This window comes from Penaeus vannamei, chromosome 22 (assembly GCF_042767895.1).
Source record: "Penaeus vannamei isolate JL-2024 chromosome 22, ASM4276789v1, whole genome shotgun sequence".
NCBI lineage: Eukaryota > Metazoa > Arthropoda > Malacostraca > Decapoda > Penaeidae > Penaeus > Penaeus vannamei.
In genome coordinates, this window is record NC_091570.1 from 39444879 (window position 1) to 39457378 (window position 12500).

The following is a 12500-nucleotide window of genomic DNA, read 5'->3' on the forward strand; positions in this document are numbered from 1 at the left end:
TCATCGGACCCTTTGCTGAATTGGCGAGCGAAATCACAGAGCGGAATCTCACGGCACATCGCTGCATAAACATAATGCAAACCCGAAATAATGTACCTGAGCAGTGCACGAATCCTGCGGCCGGAGAGAAGGTGAGGGAGTCAGTCACACAAAGCGCCCGCTCGGCCAAAGGGCGAGTCACATACATACATGACGAGGGGGCAAGCAGCAGCCCGAGGGCGAGGGGCAGCAGGGGGCAGCAGGGGCGGCAGTGGGCAGCAGGGGCAGCAGCAGAGCACGTACCTGGCGCGACGAGCGCACGTGAAGCGGACGACCGCCATGAGGACGTGCCGAGGCGCGCCGAGAGCGAGCGTGCAGGAGAGCGGCGCGGGAGCTCCTCCAAGGAAGCTCTCACCTCCAGGCCCAGGAGGGAGGAAATGTTGACTGCAGGATGGGAATCGACCAAGGGGGTCAGCGTGCGCCCCGGCAATCGGCCTCGATCGATGGCACGGCTGACTGCAGTGCCCGCTCGCCCGGCCGTCGCGTGCTCCTCGGGCCTGCAGAGGGCCCTCAGCCGCTCATTACGGCGCTGCCCGCACCCGCACGACGCACATGACAGCGACACATTCGCCGCAAGATGGAGCGCCGCGATAAATCTAAGCCTACGACGCCCCCTCCGCCGCCCCGCCCCGGAAGCGCTCCCGGCAAGCAAGCAAGCGGCCGCGCAGGCGCCGCGGGACGCCTTCTGCCCACCCGCGGACGCCCCCTCCCGCGCGCCTCCCGCCCCGCGCTCGAAACGCTCCAGGGGTACAGATGACCCACGGCCAACGCGAAGGCACACGAGGGCACTTCGGCAAGGAAGGGGAGCTCGAGGCGGCCCGCGAGGCCGAGGAGGCGTGCGTCGTGGGGGCGCCTTGGGCTCGCGTCCCGCCCACTACCCTCGTGGGTCGCGCGGTGACCTACGTCCCAGTCCGCCTCGCGTGGACATCGCCGCCCCACCGCCCGCTCCCGGCCCACGCTCTTCTTGCAAGTTTCCGTGTATATCTCTTTTCGTTGTGATAATATATATATATTTTTTGCTCGTGCGTTTTAAAACATTTCGCTGCTTTGCCTGCACGAATGTTCCGCACGGACACAGACACGTATGGATCGTCTTGGAAAACCGTGATTTGCTGAAGAATTCTTTCTATCGTGTCCCGACGGACATGCTTCCCCGACAACACTAACGGCGCAGTTGGCACGCGCCTGTAATACGAACGACCGTATTATGTTCCTTTCTCTCTCTCTGTCTCTCTATCTCTCCTCAGCCTTTCACTTCCCTATTCCAGGCGGCTCCTTGCCATTCCCTCCACGTCCTCCTCCGCCTGCCTCTTCCTCTTCCTCCTCCTCCTCCTCCGCGTATCTTTTATCTCTTATCCGTCCTTATCGGCAGCGCTCTCTCCTGAGGACATGATGGTCCCCTCGCTCGCCCGACGACACTGCGCAACGCCCTCGCTTGGGGACCCTCTTTTTCCCCTTCTTAGGATGGCGTGTTGAGGGAACTCTGCCTTACGTAAGAAAGCTGTTGGGAGGGGAGAGGGGAGAGGGGAGAGGAGAAGGAAGGGGAGGGGGAGGGGGAGAAGGAAGGGGAGCGGAAGAGGAAAGGGGAGGGGAGGAGAGGGTGAGGAGGGGAGGGGGAGGAGGGAGGAGGGGGAGGGAGAGGGAGGGAGGGGAGAGGAGAGGGAGGGGAGGGGGAGAGGAAAGGGGAGGGAAGGGGAGAAGGAAGGGGGAGGAGAGGGAGAAGAAAGGGAAGGGGGAGAGGGAGGGAGGGGAGAGGAGAGGGTGGGGGAGGAGAGAGGAAAGGGGAGGAAGGGAAGAAGGGAGGAAGGGAGAGAGAGAGGGAAGGGAGGGAGGAGAAGGGAAGGAGGAGGATAGAAAGGGCAGGGGGAGGGGAGGGCAGAAATGGGGGGGTGGAAGTAAGGAAGGGGGAATGGGAAGGGAGGATGGGAGGAAGAAGAGGAGAAAGGAAGGAAAGGGAGGAAGGGAGGGGACGGAAAGGGCGTGGCCAAGGATGTTGATGAAGTTGGGTGGGTGGGAGGGGGGGGGGGAGTGATCCTACAGATGGTGCGGGGAGGGGAGAGAGTAAGCATAGCACCGCGTCCTTGACCTCTCAGAAGGCTGGGGGAATAGAAAGAGGGGGGGGAAGGGGAGGAACAACCTTGAGGAAAGAGCTGAGAGAGGGCCGGGGAAGGGGTGGAGCAGGAGGGGAGGGAGGGGGGAGGGGATAGGAGGAGGGAGGGGAAGGATGAGGAGGTGGGGAAGGAGGAGGAGGAGGAGGAGGAGGAAGGAGGAGGAGGAGGAGGAGGAGTAGGAGGAGGAGGAGAAGGATGAGGAGGGAGGAAGGGAAGGGAAGGGGGAGGATGGCTGGGGAAGGGGAGGTAGAGAGCAGCAGGAGGGGAGGAGAAGGGGCGGGGAATAGCAGGGAGAGGGGATAGGGGAAGGACAGAGAGCAGGGGTAGTGAGTGGACTATCGGAGGGGGAGAGGGAAGGGAGGGGGAAGGGAGAGGAGGAGAGGGAAGGAGAGGGAGGGAGAGGGAGGGGAAGGAGAGGGAGGGGAGAGGGGAAGGGGAAGGAGAGGGAGGGGGGAGAGGGGAGGGGGGGGGAGATTAGCAGCACAGCAGTCCTGAGCCATTAATTTGTGAGGTGGAGATGAGGGCTGAGATCCTCCCGCCTCATGATTTCTCTCCTGAGCCCAGCTGTCCTGCCGCAGGACTTAGGAGAGAAATCCTTAGGAGAGAAATCCTTAGCAGAGAAATCCTTAGGAGAGAAATCCTTAGGAGAGAAATCCTTAGGAAAAAAAATTCCTTAGGAAAGGTAGCTGTTCACCGGCGCCGAAATCAGAACATCAATAATAATAAAAATAATCCTGATTATGATTACTCCTATCATCCCTATCACCTTTTATCACTATCATTATCCTAATTATCATTATCATCACTATTATCATTGCTATCACCGCTATCACTACCAATATCATTTTCATCGTTATCATCATTACGACAATAATAAAAAAACAAATATAATTAATCATGGCACACATGTCCGTGACATACACACAAATACAATTATGTGTGCATATTCATAAGATTACAAGCATATATATATATATATATATATATATATATATATATATATATATATATATATATATATATATATATATATGTATGTATCTATATAAATAAATAAATAAATAAATAAATAAATAAATAAATAAATATGCATTTGAATGAAAAATACATATACACATATTTATATGAATAAATCTATCATATATGGTGTCTGTTTCTCAACATTCCAGGACGCCCCGCCCACTCATATCAATTCAGCGAAACATGTCAAACACGCCCACCAAACACACGCCCTGCCTCTCAACCGCTCTCGGTCTCTCGGTCTCTCTCTCTCGCTCTCGCTCTCGTTCTCGTTCTCTCGCTCTCTCGCTCTCTCGCTCTCCCTCCCTCTTCCTCTCCCCAACCCTTTTCCCCTCCTCCTATCCCCTCACCTTCTCTCCTTCTTCCCTCCCTCTTTCCCCTCTCTTGCTCTCTTTCCCCCATCCATTTCCCTCTCTTCCTCTCTCCCTCTCTTTTCCCCATCCATTTCCCTCTCTTCCTCTCTCCCTCTCTTTTCCCCATCCATTTCCCTCTTTCCCCCTCTCTTTTCCCTTTCCATTTCTCTCTCTCCCCTTTTTTCCCCTTCCATTTCCCTCTCTCCCCTTCCTCCCCCCCTCCGAGAGAGTACTCCTCCGCCCCCTCGCGTCTCGGGCTCTTTCATGGCGGCTCCGGAAGCTACTCGTTCGAGGGAAATAAAAGTTTTAATCGCGGCGACTCCGTGTGGCGGCGCTGATGGAGGGCCTTCGTCTCGCCCGCGACTCGACGGCGGTGTCTGGGGGCGGGGAGGGGGGCGGGGAGAGGGAGGGGGGCGGTCGGGGATGGGGAGGGGGGCGCTCGGGGGAAGGGGTGGGGTAGGGGGGGTGGGGGCTGGACATGCTCGGCGAATTTACGGGGGGGGGGGGGAGGGTATGTATATGAATAGGTGTATATGCATTAAAATGTACATGTGAGTGGGCGTGTGTCTGTGATATATATACATAGATATGTATATATATATACATATACATTATATATATATATATATATATATATATATATATATATATATATATATACATATATACATATATACATATATACATTTAAATCCCTGCTATATGTGCGCTCTTACAAGCACTGTGCTATATATATATATACATACATACATACATACACACATTTAAATCCCTGATCCCTGATATATGTGCGCTCTTACAAGCACCGTGCGTGTATTCCCACATGCACGGTTGCGCGCGTGCAAGAGCGCTCGCGACGCCCCCGCCCGCGCCCGCCTCGAACACCCGCGCCAGTGCCCCCTCGCACGCCGCGCCGACAGGACCCCGCACGCCGCCGCCGCTCGCAAGGGGGCGGCCGCGGCAGGCAGAGCAAGTAGCTCCTTCTGCGTCGAAGTGAATTCAACTTCCGTCTTCGCAGAAAGAATCATTATGTGAAGACATCATCATTAAAAAAAAAACACGATTCCTACAGCACAATAAAAGAGATGTTCTTCCTCCAGCAGGAACCCAAACGCTAACAATATAACCGATCAAAGAAAAATTTTATATATATATATATATACATATATATATATATATATATATATATATATATATATATATATATAGAGAGACAGACAGACAGAGAGACAGAGAGAGACAGAGAGAGACAGAGAGAGACAGAAAGAGAAAGAGAAAGAGAAAGAGAAAGAGAGGAAGAGAGAGAGAGAGAGAGAGAGAGAGAGAGAGAGAGAGAGAGAGAGAGAGAGAGAGAGAGACAGAGACAGAGAGAGAGACAGAGATAGTTAGATACCAAGCAACACACACAAAAACCATATAAACGAGAAACAATTAAAAAAGAACCAGAACCGTCAAAAAAACCGTGTCCTCACCTGATGAAGGAGATGCAGGTCCGGGCGACCCTCCCCCGGTACGGCTGCAGCTCCTTGGAAAAGAGAACCTCGTCCTTGTGGTGGTCGTCCTCGCGCAGGCGGCGGGCTTCCTGACGGGCGTACTCGGCGAGGTTGGCCGAGTAGCGCCCGTACATCTGTGGGCGGGAAGGGGGAGGGCGGGGCGTTAGCGTCTTGTTGGAAGGTTGTGATTGGAATGGTCTTTTTTTTATTTTTTATTATCATTTTTTTTTTATACTACATACGCATCCTCTCACATACGTAAGATTTTTGTGAGTATGCAAATACACACGTACGCGTACATAGACACACACACACACACACACACACACACACACACACACACACACACACACACACACACAGAAACACACACACACAGAAACACACACACACACGCACACGCACGCACGCACACACACACACACACGCACACACGCACACACACACACAGAAACACACACACGCACACACACACACACACACGCACACACGCACACACGCACAGAAACACACACACGCGCACACACACACACACACACACACGCACACACAAAGACCAGAGAACAATGACTTAGCACCTCAAGGTCTAATCCTCTATTACCCGTTTTCTTTTTCTTTGTTACGTTTTCTATTTCTTCTTTTTCTTTGTTACGTTTTCTGTTTCTTCATTCTCTTTGTCACGTTTTCTGATCATTATTTTTCCTTTCCTTTTCATCGTGATACAATTTCTTCTCGAGGTGGTAATCTTCGAAACAAAAATAAGGAAAGAGGAAAATAAGGAGAAAGAAGATGAGAAAGAAGAAGAGAAAGAAGATGAGGAGGAGGAGACTATCGAGTAAAAGAGAAGGGGTGAGGCAAGGACGCCAAATGACAAAGAGAGGAAAGAGAGGTAACACAGGAGACTGAGTTGGACGAAGAGAGAGAGAGAGAGAGAGAGAGAGAGAGAGAGAGAGAGAGAGCGAGAGAGCGAGAGAGCGAGAGAGCGAGAGAGCGAGAGAGAGAAGAAAGAGAAAGAGACAAAAAGAGAGAGAGAAGATAGATAAACAGATATATAAATAGCAAAACAGACGGACAGATAAACAGACCGAATGACTGAAACAAATGAAGCCCGAGAGAGAGAGAACCAGAGACCGACCGAGGGCGCAGACCGAATCAAACGCCATAACTCGAGACGGGACGATTCCGCGCCGAAAAAAATCTCATCCCAGGCACAAGACGAACAATCACCCAGCACCATAAGAGCCCGAATTAGAGGCACCATACAGCCATACAGCCATACAGCCAGACATTCCCGCTCCCGCGAAACCGCTCCACCGACACAAGACACATAAAAAGACAAGACAGACACGTCCTTACATTCCCATAAAGCTATTCCACAGCGAGTCACGTCCTCCTGGCCCCGCTCCCTCGGACGCCAGGCCACCCGCTCTCCGCGCCTCTCCCAATCTCTCAATCTCGCAGTCTCTCTTTCTCTCTCTAACTCTTTCTTACTTTCTAACTCTCTCTCTCTGTCTTTTTCTTTCTCTTCGCTCTCTCTCTCTCTAACTCTCTTTCTCTTTTTCTTTCTTTCATTCTCTCTCTCTCTCTCTCTCTCTCTCTCTCTCTCTCTCTCTCTCTCACCCACCCACAATTCAGATATTTCCAGGTCAACAACTCACCCACAACCGCTTCATTTACAACACTACCATACTCCTCTCTAAAAATTTAAGAGAGAAGAAAAGAAAAGGAAGAATTAAAATCTACATGAGCCGGTCCTCAATTAGCTTCGCGGCCGCACGACAAAACCGGACGAGTGGAGAGTACCAGAACAAGGTACCGGCGCCGCATACGAAGTACCAGACATGCGAGTGTTGAGTGTCATTATGACCCCGTTATTTATTTATTTTTTTTTTCTGGTCTCTTTTTGTGGTTCTAGTCGTTATTCATTTAATTACCGACAATTAAAGATATTATTTGAAGGACTTGAGGTGCTAATATGGTCTTTTGATAAATTAGATGCAACCTGTAAATAAAAAAATAAAAAGACAACAACGTCGACATAACCTGTACTTACAAAGACAGCAAACACAAAAAGCAAAACACGTGAACCAACCATCCAAACAAAGACTACACAGACCACACACAAACATACAAACAAGCACACCGACCAAGCAATCCATCCAAAACAGTACACAGATAACAGCTGAAAGTATACATATATATATACACACACCTCTCCAGAGACATGAAAGTACTGCTACCACAACCACTGCACGGCTACAGGCTACATTAGGCTTGCAAAGTCAACCGACAAAAACACAAACAAAAACAACATAAAATAACGCCCATGCGATCTACAGCTTGTACCCGCGTGTCGACAAATACACAGGGCTACCTCCCAAAACACACACACACATTTACAAAGAAAAATAAAAGCTTCCTAGGTGATAAGAAAACAAAAACAATTCTGTCGCATCTGCTTGAGGGTGAGTTAGAAAAATAAAAGCTTCCTAGGTGATAAAAAGAACAAAAACAATTCTGTCTCATCTGCTTGAGGGTGAGTTAGAAAAATAAAAGCTTCCTAGGTGATAAAAAGAACAAAAACAAATCTGTCTCATCTGCTTGAGGGTGAGTTAGAAAAATAAAAGCTTCCTAGGTGATAAAAGAACAAAAACAATTCTGTCTCATCTGCTTGAGGGTGAGTTAGAAAAATAAAAGCTTCCTAGGTGATAAAAAGAACAAAAACAATTCTGTCTCATCTGCTTGAGGGTGAGTTAGAAAAATAAAAGCTTCCTAGGTGATAAAAAGAACAAAAACAATTCTGTCTCATCTGCTTGAGGGTGAGTTAGAAAAATAAAAGCTTCCTAGGTGATAAAAAGAACAAAAACAATTCTGTCTCATCTGCTTGAGGGTGAGTTAGAAAAATAAAAGCTTCCTAGGTGATAAAAAGAACAAAAACAATTCTGTCTCATCTGCTTGAGGGTGAGTTAGAAAAATAAAAGCTTCCTAGGTGATAAAAAGAACAAAAGCAATTCTGTCTCATCTGCTTGAGGGTGAGTTAGAAAAATAAAAGCTTCCTAGGTGATAAAAAGAACAAAAACTATTCTGTCTCATCTGCTTGAGGGTGAGTTAGAAAAATAAAAGCTTCCTAGGTGATAAAAAGAACAAAAACAATTGTGTCTCATCTGCTTGAGGGTGAGTTAGAAAAATAAAAGCTTCCTAGGTGATAAAAGAACAAAAACAATTCTGTCTCATCTGCTTGAGGGTGAGTTAGAAAAATAAAAGCTTCCTAGGTGATAAAAGAACAAAAACAATTGTGTCTCATCTGCTTGAGGGTGAGTTAGAAAAATAAAAGCTTCCTAGGTGATAAAAGAACAAAAACAATTCTGTCTCATCTGCTTGAGGGTGAGTTAGAAAAATAAAAGCTTCCTAGGTGATAAAGAACAAAAACAATTGTCTCATCTGCTTGAGGGTGAGTTAGAAAAATAAGCTTCCACAGGTGATAAAAAGAACAAAAAAAATTTTGTCTGCTTGAGGTGAGTTAGAAAAATAAAAGCTTCCTAGGTGAAAAAAACAAAAACAATTCTGTCTGTCCTGCTTGAGGTGATTAGAAAAATAAAAGCTTCTAGGTGATAAAAAGAACAAAAACAAATCTGTCTCATCAGAGGGTGAGTTAGAAAAATAAAAGCTTCTAGGTGATAAAAAGAACAAAACAAATCTGTCTCATCTGCTTGAGGGTGAGTTAGAAAATAAAGCTTCCTAGGTGATAAAAGAACAAAAACAATTCTGTCTCATCTGCTTGAGGTGAGTTAGAAAATAAAGCTTCCTTAGGTGATAAAAAGAACAAAAACTATTCTGTCTCTAATCTGTTTGAGGGTGAGTTAGAAAATAAACTACCTGGGTGACAAAAGAACAAAAAAAATTGCCTCATCTGCTTGAGGATTTGAGAAAAATAAAGCTTCCTAGGTGATAAAAAGAACAAAAACAATTCTGTCTCATCTGCTTGAGGGTGAGTTAGAAAAATAAAAGCTTCCTAGGTGATAAAAGAACAAAAACAATTCTGTCTCATCTGCTTGAGGGTGAGTTAGAAAAATAAAAGCTTCCTAGGTGATAAAAAGAACAAAAACAATTCTGTCTCATCTGCTTGAGGGTGAGTTAGAAAAATAAAAGCTTCCTAGGTGATAAAAAGAACAAAAACAATTCTATCTCATCTGCTTGAGGGTGAGTTAGAAAAATAAAAGCTTCCTAGGTGATAAAAAGAACAAAAACGATTCTATCTCATCTGCTTGAGGGTGAGTTAGCTAAATAAAAGCTTCCTAGGTGATAAAAAGAACAAAAACAAATCTGTCTCATCTGCTTGAGGGTGAGTTAGAAAAATAAAAGCTTCCTAGGTGATAAAAGAACAAAAACAATTCTGTCTCATCTGCTTGAGGGTGAGTTAGAAAAATAAAAGCTTCCTAGGTGATAAAAGAACAAAAACAATTCTGTCTCATCTGCTTGAGGGTGAGTTAGAAAAATAAAAGCTTCCTAGGTGATAAAAAGAACAAAAACAATTCTGTCTCATCTGCTTGAGGGTGAGTTAGAAAAATAAAAGCTTCCTAGGTGATAAAAAGAACAAAAACAATTCTGTCTCATCTGCTTGAGGGTGAGTTAGAAAAATAAAAGCTTCCTAGGTGATAAAAGAACAAAACAATTCTGTCTCATCTGCTTGAGAGGTGAGTTAGAAAATAAGAAACTTCCCTAGGTGATAAAAAGAACAAAAACAATTCTGTCTCATCTGCTGAGGGTGAGTTAGAAAAATAAAAGCTTCCTAGGTGATAAAAAGAACAAAAACAATTCTGTCTCATCTGCTTAGGTGAGTTAGAAAAATAAAAGCTCTAGGTGATAAAGAACAAAAACAATTCTGTCTCATCTGCTTGAGGGTGAGTTAGAAAAATAAAAGCTTCCTAGGTGATAAAAGAACAAAAACAATTCTGTCTCATCTGCTTGAGGGTGAGTTAGAAAAATAAAAGCTTCCTAGGTGATAAAAAGAACAAAAACAATTCTGTCTCATCTGCTTGAGGGTGAGTTAGAAAAATAAAAGCTTCCTAGGTGATAAAAAACAAAAACAATTCTGTCTCATCTGCTTGAGGGTGAGTTAGAAAAATAAAAGCTTCCTAGGTGATAAAAAGAACAAAAACAAATCTGTCTCATCTGCTTGAGGGTGAGTTAGAAAAATAAAAGCTTCCTAGGTGATAAAAAGAACAAAAACAAATCTGTCTCATCTGCTTGAGGGTGAGTTAGAAAAATAAAAGCTTCCTAGGTGATAAAAAGAACAAAAACAATTCTGTCTCATCTGCTTGAGGGTGAGTTAGAAAAATAAAAGCTTCCTAGGTGATAAAAAGAACAAAAACAATTCTGTCTCATCTGCTTGAGGGTGAGTTAGCTAAACCGTTGGGCGAGGAATGAGAGGAATTAATGTGGGAAAATTAGCCTTTCTTGCAAAACAGGGGAAAAATATGGTTCGTGAGGGGAAAAAAAAGTGTTAATGATAGGGGAAAGCAGCAAAACTAGAGAAAATATTGGGAAAAAAATACCAACGTGGTAAAATAATAGATGAAAATGTTTTTTGGCGGGAACATGACGGGAAAAAATAATCCCTATAAGTTAAAAGGGAAATAATAGCCACTCTGTCGTAAGGAAAGTATGGGGGAAGTTAACCATATTTGGGGAGAAACGGGAGAAAAATACCCCCCGGAAGAGAAATGCCGGGGAAAATGGTATCATGTAGAACTAAATCTAGGGGAAAATAGTCTCAAGTAAAACCAAGTCTAGGGGAAAACGGTCCCCAGTAAAACATATAGGGGAAAATATGATGCTGAAAAATCCCTAAACGCATTAACATTTAACATATTTCACGAATCAAATAATTTTGAGGTGATTTACTGAATCATATATATATAGTCGAGATTATTATTTACAATACAGACTATACATGAATTATCTTGTTCCTTTTAATTAGACGAAACTTATCTATGAAAATGGAAAAGAAGGAATCTGTACATACATAAACCTCTGCAAGCTTGAGAATTTGAAGATTTTTTTATATCATAATAGATAATTTATTTTTATTTAATTTCGAAAGCTTTAGGTAAATAATAATTATAGAAAAAAATAATAGTAATGTATATATTAGGTAAATATTTTTTTATTGAAGCGAGATTTGAAGTATCCAATTATTGCTTTTATAATTATCATAATTACCATAATTATGATTATTCTTATCATTATCATTCTTATGAACATCATCATCATCATTATTATAATAACTTAAGGCTAGCAGAGTCAAACACCTTTTTTGAACCAAGGAGTGTTCGGCGACAAGCGGTAAATATATACAGAAAAAGATAAAATAATGAAGTGTATGTGAAGGGTGATGGGTGAAGGTGCTAAATATACACTTTTTTTTTTTTTTAAGGTGAATAACAACCCAACCAGCCCTCCCTCCCTCCCCCCTCCCTTATACTCACCCTCCCTTATACTCACCCTTCCTTATACTCACCCTCCCTTATACTCACCCTCCCTTATACTCACCCTCCCTTATACTCACCCTCCCTTCCCCCTGCTCACCCTACAGGACACACTCAGCCACCTCACCCTGTCTAGTGTGCGGGAGTGACACTAATAAGAAGCATTTTCTTTCTTTTTTTCCTTTCTCGAGGAAGGTGTGACAAGGCAAAGCCCTTAATTCATAAGAACTTAATTTTAAAGAGAAAAATCAAAATATAATGACAACGATGGTGATAATAACAGAGGCAATAATAATGATAATGCTAATATTATAATTATAAAATTATAATAATAATAATAAAACTGATAATTATATAACAATAATAACAACAATAATGCCAACATCAAACAGATACAATAACATCAAACGAGAACAAACAACAGTTACAACATGTAAATAACAGAAATAAAAGTAAAACAACCGCAAAACTAATAAAACAACAAGAAAAACATAAGCCTAGCGATCTGAGGGATACAAGCGTACCAAAAATCTGCCACGTGTCCCTTTCTCATCGACAGACAGGGTTCAGGGGAAACGACATTAAAACGAAATTTTCGACACGGATAAAATGAAAGAAAGAAATCAATCGATACGTAATAAAATGGGGGACAAAAACAAATCAATAAAATGTCACTTGGAAATAACGATACATTTACTGGATGATTGTTCGTAAAGATTCCGTGAAATAAAAACGAAGAGAAAAATAAAAAAAATGGTGATAAAAATGAAGACAAAAAATGATAACAATTCCTAAACAAAATAAAACCAAACTCGACTACGAAAACAAAACAAAAACAAAACTCGAATAATAAAACAATAACAACAATAGAAACAAAACAACAAAAAAAAAAACATCTAAACGTAAATATATAAAACAGAAAGTCATTTTCTCCGTGGTTTTTCCCGCCATTTTTCCAACACAGGCCGTGTTGGACTCTACCCCGGGCCACATGCC

General features: G+C 44.0%; 1 protein-coding gene across 10 annotated transcripts in view; it reads right to left on the reverse strand.

The window, feature by feature from the left end:
• The window catches only part of LOC113803559 (chloride channel protein 2), a 215969-nt gene that overhangs the window by 35504 nt on the left and 167965 nt on the right, over nucleotides 1-12500 (reverse strand). For all 10 annotated transcript variants that reach the window (XM_070136976.1, XM_070136974.1, XM_070136977.1 and 7 more), the window contains one exon: nucleotides 4996-5150. In XM_070136976.1, coding sequence (XP_069993077.1) covers nucleotides 4996-5150 — 155 coding nt within the window. The remainder of the gene's footprint in view (nucleotides 1-4995; nucleotides 5151-12500) is intronic.